We start from the raw sequence: 19,187 nt of genomic DNA, 5'->3' as shown, positions 1-19,187 counted from the left end.
AGTCAGCTTAAGCCAGTGAAAGAAATGAATTTTGGGTTGACTTTACAAAAAATACCCTTTGTTCGTACCATGATGCCCAGCTAGCAACAAAATTTTAATTTCTGCAAAATATATGCTGTGAACCTTTTGGGAAAAACAAGTATAAGGTTAAGAGGAGTTAACAGTCAATTGAAGTTTCTCATCATGCAAACAATATGGTAGTGATTTCGGCTTCTCAAAATGTTATACCAGGGCAAATTGGTTTGTCACAGTTGGTGCTGCTGGTTCACACTCAGTTTGTGTATGTGTATACACCAAAATGCCAAACTGGTGATGGCTGCGAGCCTATCAAGGATGATAACTACAAGGAACTGTTCAAGAAAATTGTGTGCTGTTTGGAATCAAAAGACTGCATGTTGTAACAATGTGAACAGTGTCTTGGAAAACTTGACTTGAAGCTTATTTGGTTGATGTTTTCAAAGAAATGGTGGAATACAATGTGTCCATACTGACAAGACTGACCTAGAGACATGTAATGCAACAGTAGAAAAACGGTTCTAGAAATTCATGGCCTGATAAGCCACCATTTCACTTCAAATCACCAAAGTTCATATCAGAGGCACCTGAAAGAAAATCTTGAAGATGTTTAAATGATCATTTTGTGATGGATTTTGCTGAGAAAGTATTCATTTGTCATTCAAGATGTTCAAGCTTTCATTGGAAGAAGAACCAAGCTACATTACATCCATTTGTGGTTTCCTTTGGTGGAAGAGAACTATAGGATATCAGCTTCTGTATTATTAGTGACTGCCTCTGTCATGATACCATTTTAGCTCATAATGAGGCTGGTTAAACAATTGAAGATAACGATAGGAAAAATAAAATACATTCTTTACTTTAGTTATGGATGTGCTGCCTAATACGAGAATTTTCTCAATTTATACCTGCACGAAAACAACTTGGTGGCTGCTGAGTGAATTTTTTGGGAACCATCCCTGGAAAATCTCCTTGTGTTGGAATTGGAGGAACAGCTAAAACACTGGCACCTGATGCTAGTTAGCAGACGCCTATAGATAACCAAATATTGATGCCAGTTGATCTGTTTCAAGTTCTGCAATGCCAGCATTTCAGGCATCATCTTTTTTATGTTATGCAGAAAGAAATTGAACAACTTGCAATTGATCAGGAGAGAAGGTTTACCAAAGGTCACACAATTGCTGGGACAAGAGAAAATCACCAGTTCAATTCCATTGGTTTCTACAAGATCAGAGTAAGCTGCTGCACCATTAACAGTTAATGCATTTGAAGCAGATGAAGAAATTCCAGCTATTTCATTTACAGCATTACAACCTGGCATTGATGTTATATGACGATGTTTGGTGGGAGGGAAATATATGTGAAGTTTCATTGGAACAAAAAGATGCCTTGGCCAGCTTGATGCATCCCCATGGTCCTGCATAATCTTTCCAAAGGCCATCTATTAAAGATACTTGCCAGATTCCAGAGCAACACATTTAAAATGATAAAACCACGAACAACATTATTAGGAAGGTGGTACATTTATACAAATTCTAAACAAGACAGTATTGGCAGTTTATTCAGTCTAAAGCAGAAAAGAATTGTTCCAGTGGTATGGAGTGTTAAAAGTTCTAATTTTCTGCATTTTCAGAGTGCTAATTGCTTGTATTTTATTTGTAAATAATTGTACTTGTATTTTAATTGATGTTATAGCAATTTTTGCTGATTTTACTGTCTGTGTACTCGTGAATGTCACATTCTAGCAAAGCATGTCCATAAGCAGGCCTGACCTTATCGACAGTGCCAGTATGAAGATAGAGATTAGTGAATATGATGTTAATCATTAATAATGATGGTTACTAAAGTTAATAAATCAAGAGGGCTAGGAGAGTGTTTTTGCTAGAAGGGGCAAATAAGCAGTTGTTAGCATCCCACTTCGGAAATGGATGGGCGTCATTTAGTTACAGTATCATAGGAAATGGATGGACGTCATTTAGTTACAGTATCATTGATTTAGAGGAATTATTGGCAAAGTTTAAGTGGATTGTAAATTGTGCACGGAGGAGTGTGTGTTTAGTAACTGGATTAAGGATTGAAAAGGCCCACTATGGTTTAATTATAAAATTCAAAAATCACTGAGGAAGTAGAGACAGTTGCACTCTCAATTCAAAAAGAATGCGCAAATGATGACAGCCAAAAGTGAGTTAAAATTCATGTGACAGTAAAAAGATCAATGCAAAAAGCACCGTCAGATCTTGGCAAAAGATCTTGCGAAGAACCCAAGAAAATTCTGGTCCTATATAAAATCACAGGGGAATAAAAAATAAAGTAGATGAGCTGTTAGTGTGGTTGGATGATCTCAAAAATAAGAATGAGATTGATATAGTTTGTCTCTCTGAACACCATGTAACTGGGGGAATGGAAAGGGTAAGTATAAATGGTATAATTTAGCATCTTTCACTTGCAGATCTATTATGGATAAACAAGTGTATAAATACAAACTGTAGAAGTAGGCAAATTCTGTGTCTATCAGCACTTTGAAGTTTGTTTATGTGAACATGTAGTGTTGATATTAGCAACCGTGTACAGGTCCCTGTTAGAAGATTAGGAGTTATTCATAAAAATGTTTGTCTCCCTATTATGCCATTGTCAGACAAAAAGAAGTAGTAATTAACCTGTGGCAATTTCAGTGTAAACTTTCTAAGCAATTCTGTTAGGAAAAGTGAACTAGAAGTGTTATTAATGACATACGTTATCAGGAGAAACAAAACTGGCGTTCTATGGATCAGAGTGTGGAGTGTCAGATCCCTTAATGTGGCAGGTAGGTTATAAAATTTAAAAAGGGAAATGGATAGGCTGAAGGTAGAAATAGTGGGAATTAGTGAAGTTTGGTGGCAAGAGGAACAAGACTTCTGGTCAGGTGAATACAGGGCTATAAATACAAAATCATACATGGGTAATGCAGGAGTAGGTTTAATGAGGAATAATAAAAAAAAAAAAAAAAAAAAAAAAAGGAATGAGGATAAGCTACTATGAACAGCATAGTGAATGCATTATTGTAGCCAATATAGACACGGAAGCCCACGCCTACCACAATAGCACAAGTTTATGTACCAGCAACTAGGTTCTGCAACTTTTGCAATCTGAATAATTGCCGATTTTGAGGGTATAGAAATTAGTAAGCAAATATGCTTCGCATACTTTCACTCTCTGATGCCATACGGAATAATATTTTGGGGTAATTCAACACTTAGGCAAAAAGTATTCACTGCTCAAAAGAAAGTGTTTAGAACAATGTGTGGGGCTTTTAGTCACCCATCTTGTAGGCACCTGTGTAAAAGGTTAGGAATTCTTACAGCAGCATCACAGTATATTTACTCAGTAATGAAATTTGTACTCAATAACATGGACCACTTTAAAAACAACAGTGACATTCATGATTATAATATCGGAAGAAAGAAAGGCGTACACTGTCGTCTACTTACCTATCTTTGGCACAGAAAGAGGTAAAATATGCTGCTGTAAAACTTGTCGATAAATTATTAGATGAAATAAAATATCAGGCAGCCAGCAGTAATAGTTTCAAAAATAAATTGAAATCAAGACTCCTTGACATCTCCTTCCACACTATAGATGAATTCTTGAATAGGAATAAGTAAATATATAGGTATAATATATGCATTTTGTGCCATTATGGGAATGGGGTAGATAATAAAAATTTTAAGCTTGCCCTTTAAAAAAGAACAACCACCATGATTCAAGTGTGGATTTCTTATGCAGTTGACACGTTCCACATCATAACAGTTACCGTTAGATTGATCAATTGAACACGTAACTAAGCTACCTATAGTCATTTGTTTTTGCCGACACTTCAACACTTGACAAAATTGTGACGTAGCATTGCCATCAAATAAATTTGTAGCACATGTAGCCACTGCTTTATTGGGGTGATGATTTTCAATGTATGATGCAACTGATTCCCATGCTTTCATTGTTTCTCTTATTGCACCAGAAAATTGCTGCTTTGCTGTTGCCTCCTCCTCCTCCTCCTCTGAAGAACTTACTGCCGTTGAACACGCTGCAACTCCATAAGCTCTTCAGTAGTCATTCCTTAACTGTGATCTTCCGCAAGCTCATTGATATCATTATTATCCACTTCCAGTCTCATGCTCTTGGCCAAAGACACAATCTCATTGATTACAGGCTCCACGGAGACTGACTCAAATGCCTCAGAGTCACATTCATCAATGCACTTCGGCCAAAGTGTCTACCGAGCAGAAGTGCAAGAGTTCTCTTAGTAACTCCTTCCCACGACTTTTCGGTATCTTGACGCAGGCAATGATGTTGAAGTGATACGTCCAAAATTCCCTCAGACTAAGAATGGTAGCTTGAGTCAACTCAAAACAATGATCAAAGAGTATTTTAGTGTAGAGCTTCTTAAAGTTAGGAATAATCTGCTGGTCCAAATGCTGGAGTAATGGAGTGGAGTTGGGAGACAGAAATTGGATCCTGACTAATTGAAATTCTTCGAGGAGGTTGTCTTGTAGGCCTTTAAAATGGGCAGGAGCATTGTCCATGACGAGCAAGACATGGGGTGGCAGATTCATTTCAAGCAAATACTTTTTCACCAAATTACCAGACACTTCATTGATCCAATCACAAAAAGATCATGTGTCGCCCAAGCTTGTTTTGGACCTCCACATCACATTTAACCTGCCCTTCTGAACTTTACACTTCTTGAAGGCTCGTGCAGTTTCTAAATGGTAAACAAGCAGCAGTTTCATTTACAAATCGCCTCTTGCATTGGCACAGAATACCAGAGTGAGGCGGTCTTTAATTGGCTTGTGACCTGGCAATGCATTCTCCTATGTTGTTGTAAAGGTACGCTTCGCCATCTTTTTCCAGATTAGGACCCATCTCGTCACAATTAAAAACATGTTGCGGCAGATAACACTCAGAATCTACGAGCATCTTGAAGTTCCTGATGAAGATCTCTGCTCCCTTTTTCTCTGAGCTGGCTGCTTCGCCATGCTTCACAAGGCTGTGGACGCCCATTATTCTCTTAAATTTCTCGAACCATCCACAGCTTCCCTTAAACACTTTCGGCCGTTGATGACACTGGCGTCAGCCTAAAAAGTCACTCTCACTTTCTCACAAATGATGTTCTCATTAATATGGTCGCCCTGCAATAGCTTTTCATTTATCCATATAAGGAGCAACTTTGCTACATCATCCGTAATACAAAACCGTTGTTTAGATACTCCTGTCACTCCGTTTGAAACTCCTATCTCCTTAATTATGTCTTTGTTCTTGAGGATAGTGCAAATAGTTAATGTAGACCGATTGTATGTGCGCGCTATATCAGCAACGCTCACGTCAGATTTGTGTTTTCAGTGACGTAACGTTTCATTTCCAAGGTAATTTTCTTTCTCTTGTGAGCGTCTTTTTGCGGCTTTATCTTCAGGGATATTTCTACTAGACTGCAGTACGTACTGAAGACATTGTACGTATGCTGCTGCTGGCAATGAAAGGTGTTCATATTGTTGGTTTCCCCCGCCACGGTAGGTGCTCTTTAAGCCGTATTTACAAATTAATTTGCGCTTTGATTGTAAAGTGACTCATTCCACATCAGTACTTTTTATCATGCAAAATGACTCATGGAACATGAAACTAACTGACTAATTAACTAATGAACTAAGTAACTAACCACATATTGCGATCGGAGCTATGTGAGCAGCTCGAAGACTTATTACGTAATAGCATCCTATGCATTGTCCTCAGTGCTAAGTGTTCATCATAGTGAAGGATATTGTCAGGAGTGCTCCTGGGACCATGTTTATTGTCTGTATACATAAAAAATCTGGTGAATAGGGTGACGCTATAGGATACAACAAAGTATTATTACTGAATGACTGTAGAAGGATGTAGGACGGGTTAGACGGAATTTATATTTAGTGTGACGATTGGCAGCTTGTTCCAAATGTAGAAAATGAAAGTTCGTTTGTATCCTTGTTAGCGAGAGTGAAGTTCAAAGCTCCATTGCAAAACACCTATGGCCCATGCAAGATGACTTGGGTGCCTACATAATTATTGGTGGTAATAGAAATGTTGTCTATTGCTTTAAAAACTGTAAGACATGAATGCCTACTCCTCCTATAATAACGCGGCATAATTAATGATCATGTGGAATGATACTGTCATTATTACATCCTGGATTTTCCGTTGTTTGATTTCATAATAATTATACAGAGTTGGCACTTTAGCATGCGTGTAGGGTGTGCAAACTTGGGACCCTTATCTGAGAGGTTATGAAAAGAACTTTGGATGTATTCATCCAAGACATTGTTCAACCTACTCAAAATATTTCATTGAATTTGGAAATGGTCAAGCAGGGATCATCTCCAAAACTGTTCCCCTTTTTTTTGAGCAAACGCCAAAAGTTACTGCCTTTAAATACTGTTTGGCCTCAGTAGCCAGAGATTGTGATCACGTGTGGGAGTTGTGTTTGCATGACTGTGTGTATGGTGTCTATTTCCAATTAAGGCTTTGATTGCCAAAAGCTCACTTTCTGACAGTCTCTCTCTCTCTCTCTCTCTCTTCCTATCTGCAACTCAGCATTTCCACTATATGGTGAGTAGCAACTATCCTTTCCATCCTAGATTTTCTGTTGTTTGATTTAGTCAAATGAAATATAATAGTGCCTTTCGTCTGGGGTGTAAGGTTATACTTCGATCATTCCAGCGACTGGTAGAGAAGGTTGAGAAGACCAGCCTTGCACACAGAGTTTCAGTGAAGCTTAAAATTTACGGCATTGTCCCCAGAGCTGATCATGGCCCCTTGGTTCTGAGTTGAGTAGAAGGACTGAACCATAGACTTTGGAGTTTCTGTGGCAAGCTATGCTTTGACTTCCTGGACTTTACACCATAGTGTTCAGAACTGTAGGGTCCCCCTAAATGGGTCAGATGTGTACTACACATTGGAGTCTCAAACCCAGGTAACTGACGGTCTATTAGGTACAGACAAGGGCTTTTTGGATTAGATGACACTCTATTCAATGCAGATGATGAGACTTGTAGGAATTTTAAAGGAATTGATGTAAGATCCAAAGAAATGCCTCCCACAGATGAGAGTATCAAAATCCTAGTGAGTAACTGCTGAAGCATTCACAATAAAGTGCCAGACTTCAACACACTCCTAAAATACACTGAAGCTCAGATGTGTTTTGGTCATGCAAAGGACATTTGCAGTAATCACTGACCATATCTAATTTATGGAGAAATCTGATAGTGGGCTGCAAATCTTTGAGTTCTTATCTCAGCTGGTGAACTGACTGTTGAATACATTCCAGTTCATGCAACATGTAAGCACAAGGACACAACGAACCAGGCCAGAGTACAAACAAAACTTGTGATAACACACACTTATCCCACATGTTCACAGCTGCGCAAATCACACTGCCTTATACGAACTTGGTATATAAGCAGCTCAAAAACAGCATAAAGTAACACTACTAGCACTGCTAAACAATTCAAATCAATACTCAACATGCATGTTATGTCAACTGTCACAACACCATTACATCATGAATGAAAGCCAAAGGGCAGTATGGAATGCTCAAGCTAAGCTGGCTATTTCACCTCTGGGATATTCAACACTAGAGCCATACAGTAGAGCTACGTGTCTGTGATACAGAAATAATAACAATGACTGTAGTTTCCCCTTGCTCTCTGCCATTCACAGTACCAACATAGGAAGGTCATGTTGGCCAATGAGACAAGGTCAGGTCAATAAATCATCCGGATTGTTGCACCCCTGCACCTACTGAGAAGACTGCTGCACTCTTCAGGAACCATATGTTTGGTCTCTCCATGGATACCCTCCCACTGTGGTGATACCTGTGGTTTCTCTGTTGTAGAGGTGAGCAAGCCACTTCACCTCAACAATGTCTTTGGTTATGGGTGGAGAAGTACTCTAAAGAATTTGAAACAAACATTGGATGAGGAATTTGATTTCATTTTAAGTACCACAGGTTTACCAGCAGTTTGAATCATATTATTCCTGCAACATATGATGGTAAAATTCAGTGTTTATCTATTTGAGGGTTCCGGTGGAAAACTGCCTAATACTTTGACATCACATACAGGAGCCATGATGTCAAACTACATGTATGTTACTGATGTAGATATTGAATCCTCTCTATTGTCAAGTAAGTACCACTTGTGTGCACTAAATAAAATACTCATTGAAGTGGAAAGATTTGCTTCAGCATTAAACAAGAAAAGTGTTTTTGTAATAAATAAAGAAAATGCAATACATTTTGCAGATCATAGCAAAGTTGATAGTATGAAATCACTGACCTTCATGTTTAACAAATAGTTCTCAACATTGGCAACAAACATAGCCATGAAAACAATTAAAAGGGAAAATGCCCAAACGTTATATATGCATACACTAAGTGTATCAGCAAAATACATTTGTTTCAAATGATCAGTAACTAAAAAAATTTAAGGAGTTAATACAGCACTAAGAAGTACTATTCTATGGTTTGGGGGTATTTCTTCTGTCATATTGATACCTGTCTCTTATTTGGATGGATAATGGCACATTGTTTAATCTTCTTAGTGAAATATTTATTTACTTATTTATTGTTCAGCTAATTCAATCTATACAAGATGTAGCTTCTTTAAGTTATTAAATACATTTTTAAGAGGTTTTTTAATGCATCTCTGTCCGCTGCTGTCCCCTACCATTTGAAGCCCGCAGCTTTCCTGAGTTCCTTATCCCAGCGATCAGGTGGTCTCCCTGGTGGCCTTCGTTTTTCTATGGTACTCCACTCTAAAACTGATTTTGTCCGTCTTCCATCCTTCGTTCATGCAATATGTCCTGCCCACTGCCGTTTTAGAGTCTTAACCCATTCTGTAACATCTTTTACTCTTGTTATTGCTCAAATGTCTTCACTTTTCTGTCGGTCTTTCTTAGTGAGACCTAACATTGACGTTTCCATAGCTCTCTGAGTAGTTCTAAGTTTCCTTTTGAAAAATTCATTTAAAGTCCAAGTTTCACAACCGTACGTTAAAACCGGTAGGACACATTGATCAAAAATTGTCTTCTTTAAGTAGACTGGCATGTTTGATTTGAAAACTGTTGCATTCCTTCCATAAACCCTCCAACCCAGTTTAATTTGGCGATAAATCTCAGTTTTCAAATCCCCTTGTGTGTCAATTAATTGCCCAGATAAGTGAAATATACAGTAGTAAAAGCTGTCCATCAACCTTCGATACAGTGTAAGCAAATAAAATTCTATTTCAGGCCAATCCACACCATCCAGGCTTTTCAAAAAATTATTCAGAAAGTAACCTAAGCATATCACTGACTTGTCTGTTTTTGAGAGGAACTCTGTATATGTGTATTTAATTTTATTTTCCCTTTTGAATTCTGTTCGCAGTAATACATTTATGACCTTGAAAATATTCTCGTTAAGTGAAAAACAGACCTTGGATTGCTCATATTATAAAACTGCAAAGGAAAGTTAAAAGTTTTGTGACATCCAAGGTACCTGGATTAATGTAGCAGAAACCAGGAGACTACATTAATAGCCTGATCCATAACATCAATTCTAAACTTATTACTGGGGTACATTAAATGTGCCAACCTTAAAGATTAGGCACTTAGTCCAGTCCTGTTCATAAATTAGGACCTACTAAACAGTAGAAAATAAAGGAAAGGAAAAATTAATATTTCTTTCCCACATGATCATATTAGTTCACAAAAAATGCACCTGAGGTACTGATTGAAAACCAGACAAAGAACAGAAGTTAAAGAAGAAAAAATTACACCAAATTTTACAATAACTGTTAAAGCAACCATCTTAAGTTGCATAGGAAGTTTTACTTACTTATTTATATATTTATGACTAGTTTCAGATGGCTTGTCCATTGTCAAATCATTCATGTACCTAAGTCTTGCATTACAACCAGACATTCGTGTAAATTACCAGTCACAAGACATATAAATGTGGTGACAGACGATGTAGTGTCCACACAACACAACACTGTATGTTAAAATACAAATTTACTTCATGGTAATTGTGTTGTGATATCATTCCATTTGGAGTGATATCACAATACAGGGTGAAAAGTATTTAAACTGACAACCTCTGGGAGGTTGTAGGGGACATCAAAACAAATATTTTTCCCTAATGTCATTTTTTCCTATGAGGATTTTTTAAACCAGTGGAGGCCGTATTACGCTCTTCAGTTGTTAGAGGGCGAATTACGCTCTTCAGTTGTAGGCAGCTGCTGTCCACAATTGTAGTAGTGCATTGTATCTGTTTACTAATGGAGCGATACACCTGGAGTGAATACACAGCGGTTTTATAAACAACAATATCCTAATCACCATATCCTGCATCATACGACCTTTGCTGCTGTGTACCAACGTCTGCATGAGACCGGGTCTTTTAGCAGATTACTTGGACAGGGACGCTGTCACACGGTAAGAACACTGCAATTTGAGGAAGCTATCTTGCAGCATGTGGAGCGGGTTCCTTCAATCAGCACTCGTCCAATTGCACGTAACATGGGGACGAACCAGACAAATGTAAGGACAGTCCTTTGAGAGCAATTGTTACGTCCATTTCACTTACAGCATGTCCACAACCTGGAACCAGTTGATTATCCACCCAGAGCACAGTTTTCGCAGTGGTACCTGGAACAGTGTGAAATACATCCTACATTTCCATCCTCTGTGTTGTTTACCGATGAAGCAATGTTCGGGCGTGATGGAGTCTTCAGCATGCACAATTCGCATGTTTGGAGGGAGGGTAACCTACGCGCCACAGTTACTAGCCCTCATCAAGTGCGGTTCTTCGTTAATGTGTGGGGTCTGTTTAAGTGGGACATATCTGCTGCCTAGGCCATTAAATGGCAGGGACTACTACAATTTTCTCGCCAGAGCATTGCCAGAATTGCTGGAAGACGTCCCACTCCCTACAAGACAACGCATGTGGTTCCAACATGATGGAGCGCCGGCACGTTTCACTTGTCGTGTGGGTCAATTCCTGGTCCAATGGTTCCCAGAATGTGGATTGGCAGAGGTGGTCCTGTACTGTGGCCTTCTTGAGCCCCAGATATGTCCCCTCTGGTCTTTTTTGTGTGGGGAAAGATGCGCAACCTTGTTTACGCAACTCCTGGTGCATCAGAAGAGGATCTGGTTGCCCAGATAGTAGCAGCAGCAGGAACAATTTCGGATACTCCTGAGGTTTTTTCCGTGTCAGACAAAACATGATCCGACGGTGTAACCTGTGTTTACATGTCAATGGAGGCATGTTTGAAAATCTACTGTAATTGAAATTGGGTTGTGTTAATGTGTTGTCTCTTGGTCATAAAAAAATGGAAAAGTGTTTGTTGGTTCAATTAATTTGCCGCCAGAGAAATCTTCCTCTACCGGTTTAAATACTCCTCATAGGAAAAAATTACATTGGGGAAAAATATATGCACTGATGTTCCCCTCAACCTCCCAGAGTTTGTCGGTTTAAATACTTTTCACCCTGTATAATAACCATGAATACTTCGTATGTCCCTTCTATTTAGTCCAGTCACATTAATGTGACCACAGCCTATGTTCGACATCCACATGCAAGAACCACTCACAGACGACATGTGGCAGCACTAGCAGCAGAGGGTATATAAAGCATGTTGGGAGTATGTGGAAAACAGTGCCGTCGTTCTCATAATGTGGAAATGGTGTGATTTATCTGATACCCATCATCATTAACTTTTGGGCCAAGTGTGAAAGAATTCAGAAACTGCTAAGTTTGTAAACTGTTTGCCTACCCCCTTGGTTAAAGTATACTGTGCGTGACAAAATGGTGCTATCCAAAACCAGTGCCAAGGCATCTGTGATGCACCGCGGGTCATAGATGATGGGGTTGAACAACGGCTGCGGAACTGTGTACGGGTGAACAGACCTTCAGCTGTGGAGCAACTGACCACCCACATGAACCAAGAGTACCAACAGTGTCTCCTCAATGACCGATGTACATCAACAACAAAGGCTAGAATTTGCGTGCCAGTACTGCAACTGGACATCCACTTAGTGGCGAAGGTGACCTTTTCTGATTAATCCCATTTTATTCTCCATTGGACAGGTGGCCATTGACATGGACGACGTGAAACGTCTGAAAGCAGAAGGTTTCGTACTAGAGGAGGGAGTGTTATGGTCGGAGAATGTTTTCATGGCATTCCCTGGGTGATCTCGTCATTCTGGAAGGCACAGCAGAGCAACACAAGTAAAGTATCTGTCCTTGGAGATCATGTCCACCACTACATTCATTTTGCTTCTTGGTACAATGGCATTTACCAGCAGGACAATGCAACATGTCACACAGTTTGCAGTGTATGTGCGTGGTTCGAAGAGCACAAGGATGAGTTTACCGAAATGCCTTGGCCACCAAACTCTCCAATTTTTAAAATCAAGAACCTTTGGGACCTGCAAAACACAGAATGCTATTTCTTAACCTACTCTATAAGAAATCTCTTTCAGTGAAATTTCAAGGCCAGAGAAGCAAATGGAGGAAACAAAAAAAAAAAAAAAAAAAAAAAGGCTCACGTCAAGGAGGTGTGCTAGTATCATCTGTATACAAAATTTTCACAGAACATCAGTGCCTTCCTGATAGTGTCCTAAGTTCCATCTGTGAATGGAGACAGTAGAGGAGAAACTGATGACAGCTCTAGACACCTTCTTTGCATATTATGAAAGCAACCAACTCAAATAAAGAAAGAGGTTTTCACTTGAGGAAAAAGGCAAAAAGGAGTATAAACTTTCATGCAAAGTTAAAACTCTGGAACACTGTACAACTCTAAAGTATCTTGGGATTTTGCTTGACTGCACCATGTCTTTTAATTAGCTCTTTCTGAATATTGAGCTACAAGAAATGTTGTGACACCTCGGGTTTCCATGGTGTGACTGATAAATGATGTGTTTCTGAGAGCTCAGCCATGTTGTCGTTTCCATTTTATGCACAATATTTAGTGACCAACCCAGTCATCTTCTTTTCAAGTACTGCAAGTTTTGCTGGTGTGTTTGACTCCAACCAGACAGTGAACTGTTACGGCTCTTGCACTACTATTTCCTCTTTTCTAGCCATGTTAGCTAACAGAAGCCCGGACACCTCCCTGGGTCACAGGATATATAGAAAACCCATCACACAGACTTCTGTGTCCACAACTCGAGCCATCAATGTCTGTCACAAAGAAATTTAATGCTAAAGATTGTGGTCCATAGAGTTCAAACATTTTAAGACAAGGAGAGCATTGTCAAAGAATTACAACATGTGCAAATAGTATTCCAGAGGAATGGCTGCTCACTTTGTCAAACTGTTGTTGCAGTCAAAATGAAGAGGAAGAAGTTGAGACTGAGACAGAAAAGTAAAAAATTTCTTATCTACTGGGAAGATCAGTACACTCCAACAGAAGCATGACTGCAGTGTATTTTGCACACGTCACCAGAGACAAAAAAATCTTCTTCTTTGTAGTGTTAAAGACTGTCTAGCAATCCAAAAGTCAGGTATGTACTGCATGCCATTTGAATGTGGAATGTCGTACATGTGGCAGACTATTAGAACAGTTGGTCGTACATGTGGCAGACTATTAGAACAGTTGAAGAGAGAGGCACGGAACAGCAGTAACACAGTCTACTAAAACAACAAAACTGCTTCAAATATAATCATGAAATAAAAAGCAATGAGACCAGTGTTGGGGCACAAATGCTATTTCTGGGATAGCATAATTAAGGAGTGTTTCAAAATGAAGATGTCAGAAAACCTAATAAACTGGGGTGTAGGTTTCAAGCCGAGCAAGGCTCAGGTCTGGCACTTAATTTTTTAAGGTCTCATGGGCCACCACATGCACCATAGCTGGGAAGCACTGAGAGAATGTGCATTTCATGGAATATTGGTGCAGGCTCTGAAATCAAAACAGCATCAAAGAATGTGGTGTATGTCAGGAGTTGGGCTCGGCTATAAGTAGTATCGCGAGAATGCCAGTAGTTCACAGTGTAGTCAGAGTCCAGGCAGTAAGTACACATAACAGTAGAATTCATAGCATCCAAAGAAGATGGCTGGATCACTTGTCAAAATGTTGTGCACTAAATGGAAGCTACATCTCAGCTGAACTCCCATAAGAATACCATGGAGGTGAAAGGTGCTGCCAGAAATAATGTGCACAATTGCCTTCTCTGTGTGCTACTCCACTGATGAATATGTACCATACCAAAGAAGTGTATTTGACTATCAATGAGGTATGTTGCATCACTACATGTTGTCTACAGCCCAGTCCTCTGGAGGAGCTAATTGGCTTGCTGGAGGCCCCACTCCTGACAAGAAGTGAAGGCTAAAACAACACCAGAAGCTCATCCTTTCTTTAGCTACCAGCAAGCTTGCCCATAATTGAAGTCAAGAAAAAGTTTTCTCAAGGAACTCGTAGCACCATCACCGCAAACAATGCTACAACTGTGGCACACAATAAGCCAACATCTGGAAATATAGATTATACCGGAAACAGTGCTCCCTCTTGGCCACACAGAAGAATGGACGACCTGTTAGTTACTCAAATGATTCTGTTCTGATGTCACAGGGAGCACAATTAATTTCCAGACATGAAACTGCAATGTAGATCTAGTGTTTCGTGAACATGGGACTAGTATACCTCAGCGCATAATGTCGTCTAAGGCCAACCTTGAGCTCCATGAAGAACTTTGCAAAAGCTATGATCACTGCATTTGGGGTTGCCTAATTCTGGTCTGCCACTGACCAAAATTGCCTCCATAGCCGAAATCACTAACATGCGCTTGTGTATTTGAGGTCAATTTGGAGGTGAGGTGATTCGAATCGTGGTGGTGGATGAAATTTTCACTCTCACTATGTGGCTGGCAAGGGAAGGCGAGGTGGTGGCGGCATAAAGTTCCTGATCACAAGACTTTGCACCAATTTCCTGGATTAAATCCCAAACCTCACCACGGTGTCTCATGACGAGAGGGCATGTGGCACTGTTGATGATGATCAGTCTGTCTGCTTTTGACACGATAAATTAATGAATAAATAATGTCAGTTTTGAATTCAATGGCTCCAACTTAAAGTTTAGCTCTTATCGTTACCATAATATTTTTTGTGTTGAACAGTTTCATCATAGCAAATTGCTCGATTTTCAAAAATGACAAATTTACAGCATAAGTAACTTATGACTTGTGCTTTTTGCATAATGTTGTGTACAGAAGTTTTTATGTACAAAGCATTGCCAGATCTAGAGGTGATGTACAGTCAGTCATTGTTTTGTAACCTTTTTTGCCTCATTTTATACAGCTACTGTACATTTTGAAAGGGGGATATGTATTGTATTCTCAAATTTTTCTTGTTTTCAGCTATTTCATCAACTACTTCAACAAAACTACAACGTGGGATGACCCTCGATCACGCTATAAGCAACTGGCTCAAAACATTCCACAGCATGTACCTGTTCTTGAGTCTATTCCATTACAGGTCTGTTACTGTTTAATTATATATTTCTTTGAATATTTCTAACTGAAGTTATATGCACATTTTAGTGAGGAAAGTGAAAGTTCTTTAATTTAAAATTTTGCAATTTCTAGCTGACAAGAACAGTTTTATAAAGTAGAAATTGGTGGATGTACGATAAATTTGATCATCTTCAAAAGTGTGTGTTCTTAAGTGTGGATTTCTGAAGACTCAGAAGTGGATATCCCCTGTTAGCAAGTCAAAAGTAGGAAGATAGCTGAAGGCATCTAATTAAAACAAGCCACTTTTAAAATGTCAAGCTGTTCCATTAGACTGCCAGGGAAAGGGATTAGCAAGAAGAGATGTGTCAGTAATGTTGAAGTCATTAGAGTCAGTGCTGGCTCAGTCTCGTACATGTGGATAAAGAAATTGGCTGTGATGTTATTTAAGGAACCACTACTGCATTAGGCTGGAATGATTTAGATGAACTGTGGACAACCTAAATCAGACTGCATGGATGGAGATTTGAAACATGCACATCCTGAATTGAATTCCATGGTAAACATGCACCATGTATCTTAGTCATGTACAAGGTGGAGGAAATAAGTGGCAGGGGACTATTCGGGTTGGTAAATGGAACTACTGTCACTAAGTAACACTGCAGAGCTAAGTAAGTTATTGTCTGAGTAATTCAGCTGGCTTGAATGAGGAGGAGAGGAATGGAGCAATTCTTTCTTTTTTCTTTCCTTCTTTGTGCTTATGATATCACAACTTTTGACCATCATTCCCGTGGTCTTATCCTCAATCATTTTCTTTTTCCTCCACCATAGAAATACTGTTTTCCATCTTTAGTATGCTACTATTAAAGGTAACAGAAGAATATGTCAGCAGCAGCTTTCTTCCAGTTTTTATCATTCAGGTTTATTTTACTGAGAGACTTAGAAGGGTAGTCACAAAGTTTTAATTATCACCTCAAAGAAGACAAAAGTGTACCAGTGAAACTTGATGATGGTGTCATTCGTCCCTGTATATTCAGTCTCCAGCACAACACATTTTTCGCAAGAGTGGATGACTTGGTGTGGACCTTGGTTGTAGAAGTCTGGATTTTGGCTGTTCAATAAACATTCCACCTCAACAGTCACCCTGTCATCATTCTGGAAGTGCTGCATGCAGTGGTTTCTTCAGCTGAGGAAAGGAGAATAAGTAACTGGGTGCAATGTCAGGTGACCAGGGGGGGGGGGGGGGGGGGGTCAAATTTTGATAGCCCAAAGAAATGGCGAATGTAACTGTGTTCTGCACAATGAACTGGGGTGCTGTTGTGGACCCAAAACACCTGCTTGCTCAGCTTCCCACAATGCTTCCTCTGTGACCTCATCAGGAGAGTTCAGTAGTATGCTGCTGTGATGTTTTTGCCCCTTGCGAGCATGATGTGTTAGCACTATATCCTGAAAGTCCCAAAAATACCCAGTTTAATATTGCCTGATGATGGTTGGGTCTTTGCCTCTTTTGGCAACAGTTATTGCATTTTTCCACTGCTTGTTTTGTTTCAAGGTCACAATGGTAGACCCAGCACTCATCCATGGCAATTAAGTGGCTAATGAAGTGATATGGATTGGCCTCAGTTTGATGGGCTTTTCGAATTGGTGTGAGCATTCGTGTAACCGAGAAGGTGATGACCTTTATTGTGCTCAAAATGCCATGCAAGATGTTGAAAACAGATCCTTTTCTGTCTCTTATTTTTTCCCACGATTGCCTCAGTTGTGATATGCTGGTCTTCAGATATTGTGGTGAGGGGATTTCAGTGCATTTAAGGACTGCTGACGTGCATCTATAAACAAACGAAGTTATACAGGGTATCCCAGGAGAAATGGTCAGAGTTCAGTGATGTGACTGGAACTATCATTAGGAGCAAGGAAAAACAAGAAATAGTAAACATGGACTCTAAAGTGCATAACTTAAGGGCTTTGAGCACTTCTTCATCTTTGATACTGTTCCTTCTATTGCAAGCTCTTTGCTTCCCATATTTTGAGAGGAATGAAATGTAGTAATCATGGGCTCTAAAATGCATACCTTAAAAGCTATGAGCACTTTTTCATCTTTGCTGCTGTGAAACACATCACGTCTACAGAAAAAGTGCTCATAGCTCTTAAGGTATGCATCTTAGAGCCCACATTTACTAGACTCTTTTTGCTTTAAATGATCACACCTGAAAATTGACCATTTCTCTTGGAATACCCTGTATAACTTTATTATTTTGAAGTGTTGTTAAAACTTGTTACAGGTTTCTTGTGTTTTTGGGCATTCTCTTTTGTCTCAGTTTTGCTAATTTTTAGATTCCTTTTCTTTACTTTTAATTTTGTTCCAAATATTTAGCTTTTATTGTGTTATTGATCTGTTTCTTCGCATAGTACATCATCATCTAGAGATGCAAGTGCTTGAACTCAGAGGTTCTTTCAATGATATCACAATTATGATTAATGTTAATGGAGAGATAGCACTTTCTTGCTGAATACCACTTTATTTTACAACATGTGATTTGCATTCTCCATCTGCACACAGCAATAAGATATGTGAACCATCTTTACTTTATCTTGCAATGAATCTGTCACAATCCTGTTAATTCATTCCCTGGTTATCTTCTGTGAATGATATCAGTAACATTTTCTTTGTGTAAAAGAACCAACATGAGATTCTTTCTAAGATTCCAATATTTATTGTATTTCAATTGTTTAGTGTATATGATGTCCGTGTAACTTAGAACTTTCCAAAAATTTGATTCTCCTCTTACTTCTCTATAAACCTGCAATTAAATATTCACAATCTAAAGATTGATTGACATACTGTTCCCAAGATGTGTGCTGCTCTTTTTAAATGCCCAAGATCCTGTATACTTAAATACGCAATAGGAGTCTCATTCCATGTCCATTTCTTCTATTTAAAATGTTTGACAGTAGATCACAAATCCCAACTACTACTGCTGCTGCTGCTGCTGCTGCTCCTGCTGTTGCAGCTGTTGCCGCCGCCGCCGGCGCCGCCCCCACCACCACCACCACCACCACCACCACCACCACCACTACTACTACTACCAAGTGTGGTATGGTTCAGAAATCTGGTGTCAATGGTTTCCTGTGGCCAGTACTGCCCATAAACTCTCAGTATTGTACATCTTGAATGCTTTGTTTACCTATTTTCTGCCTCTCTGATTTGACTTTCTCACTCCTTTACAGAAGTGAATTGCAGACAGTAATTTCCTCTAACTGCTTTTCCACTGATGATGCTATCTTTCTGAAGAAAGAGACCTTTTTTATTTTGTGAAAAGTCAATTTCACGTGATTTAATTGTCTTATCGTTTCCTTTCTGCCAATGCCTCTTTGACGTAATGTTGATCTATAAATGGTAGCATTGTTCATATTTTTAAGGTAAGCTCATTCAGTGAGGTGATAGAGCCTTAACAATTATTTTTCTATTTACAAAGCTCTTTGTTTTTATTTGATTCAGTTTTATGTTGTACAGTATTTCAAGCATTTTTGTGAGACCCAGCTTGAAATTTAACTCTCATTCTTTTTTTGCGATGAGTGTTACAGCATCTGTGAACAATAAGATTCCATTTTGCCATAGAACCTTGATAATGCCACCAGTTTCTGATATCTTTTATTTTGATTCATCCAACCACTTATAG

The 19,187-nt window shown here is 39.1% G+C and overlaps 1 protein-coding gene across 3 annotated transcripts in view; it reads left to right on the top strand.

The window, feature by feature from the left end:
• The window catches only part of LOC124613877 (histone-lysine N-methyltransferase 2D), a 187,212-nt gene that overhangs the window by 32,164 nt on the left and 135,861 nt on the right, over positions 1–19,187 (top strand). For all 3 annotated transcript variants that reach the window (XM_047142607.1, XM_047142608.1, XM_047142609.1), the window contains exon 2: positions 15,415–15,532. In XM_047142607.1, coding sequence (XP_046998563.1) covers positions 15,415–15,532 — 118 coding nt within the window. The remainder of the gene's footprint in view (positions 1–15,414; positions 15,533–19,187) is intronic.

Source organism: Schistocerca americana, chromosome 4 (genome assembly GCF_021461395.2).
Source record: "Schistocerca americana isolate TAMUIC-IGC-003095 chromosome 4, iqSchAmer2.1, whole genome shotgun sequence".
Taxonomy (NCBI): Eukaryota; Metazoa; Arthropoda; class Insecta; order Orthoptera; family Acrididae; genus Schistocerca; species Schistocerca americana.
Note: the sequence above shows the minus strand (reverse complement) of the source record. Positions and strands in the feature narration are given on the sequence as shown.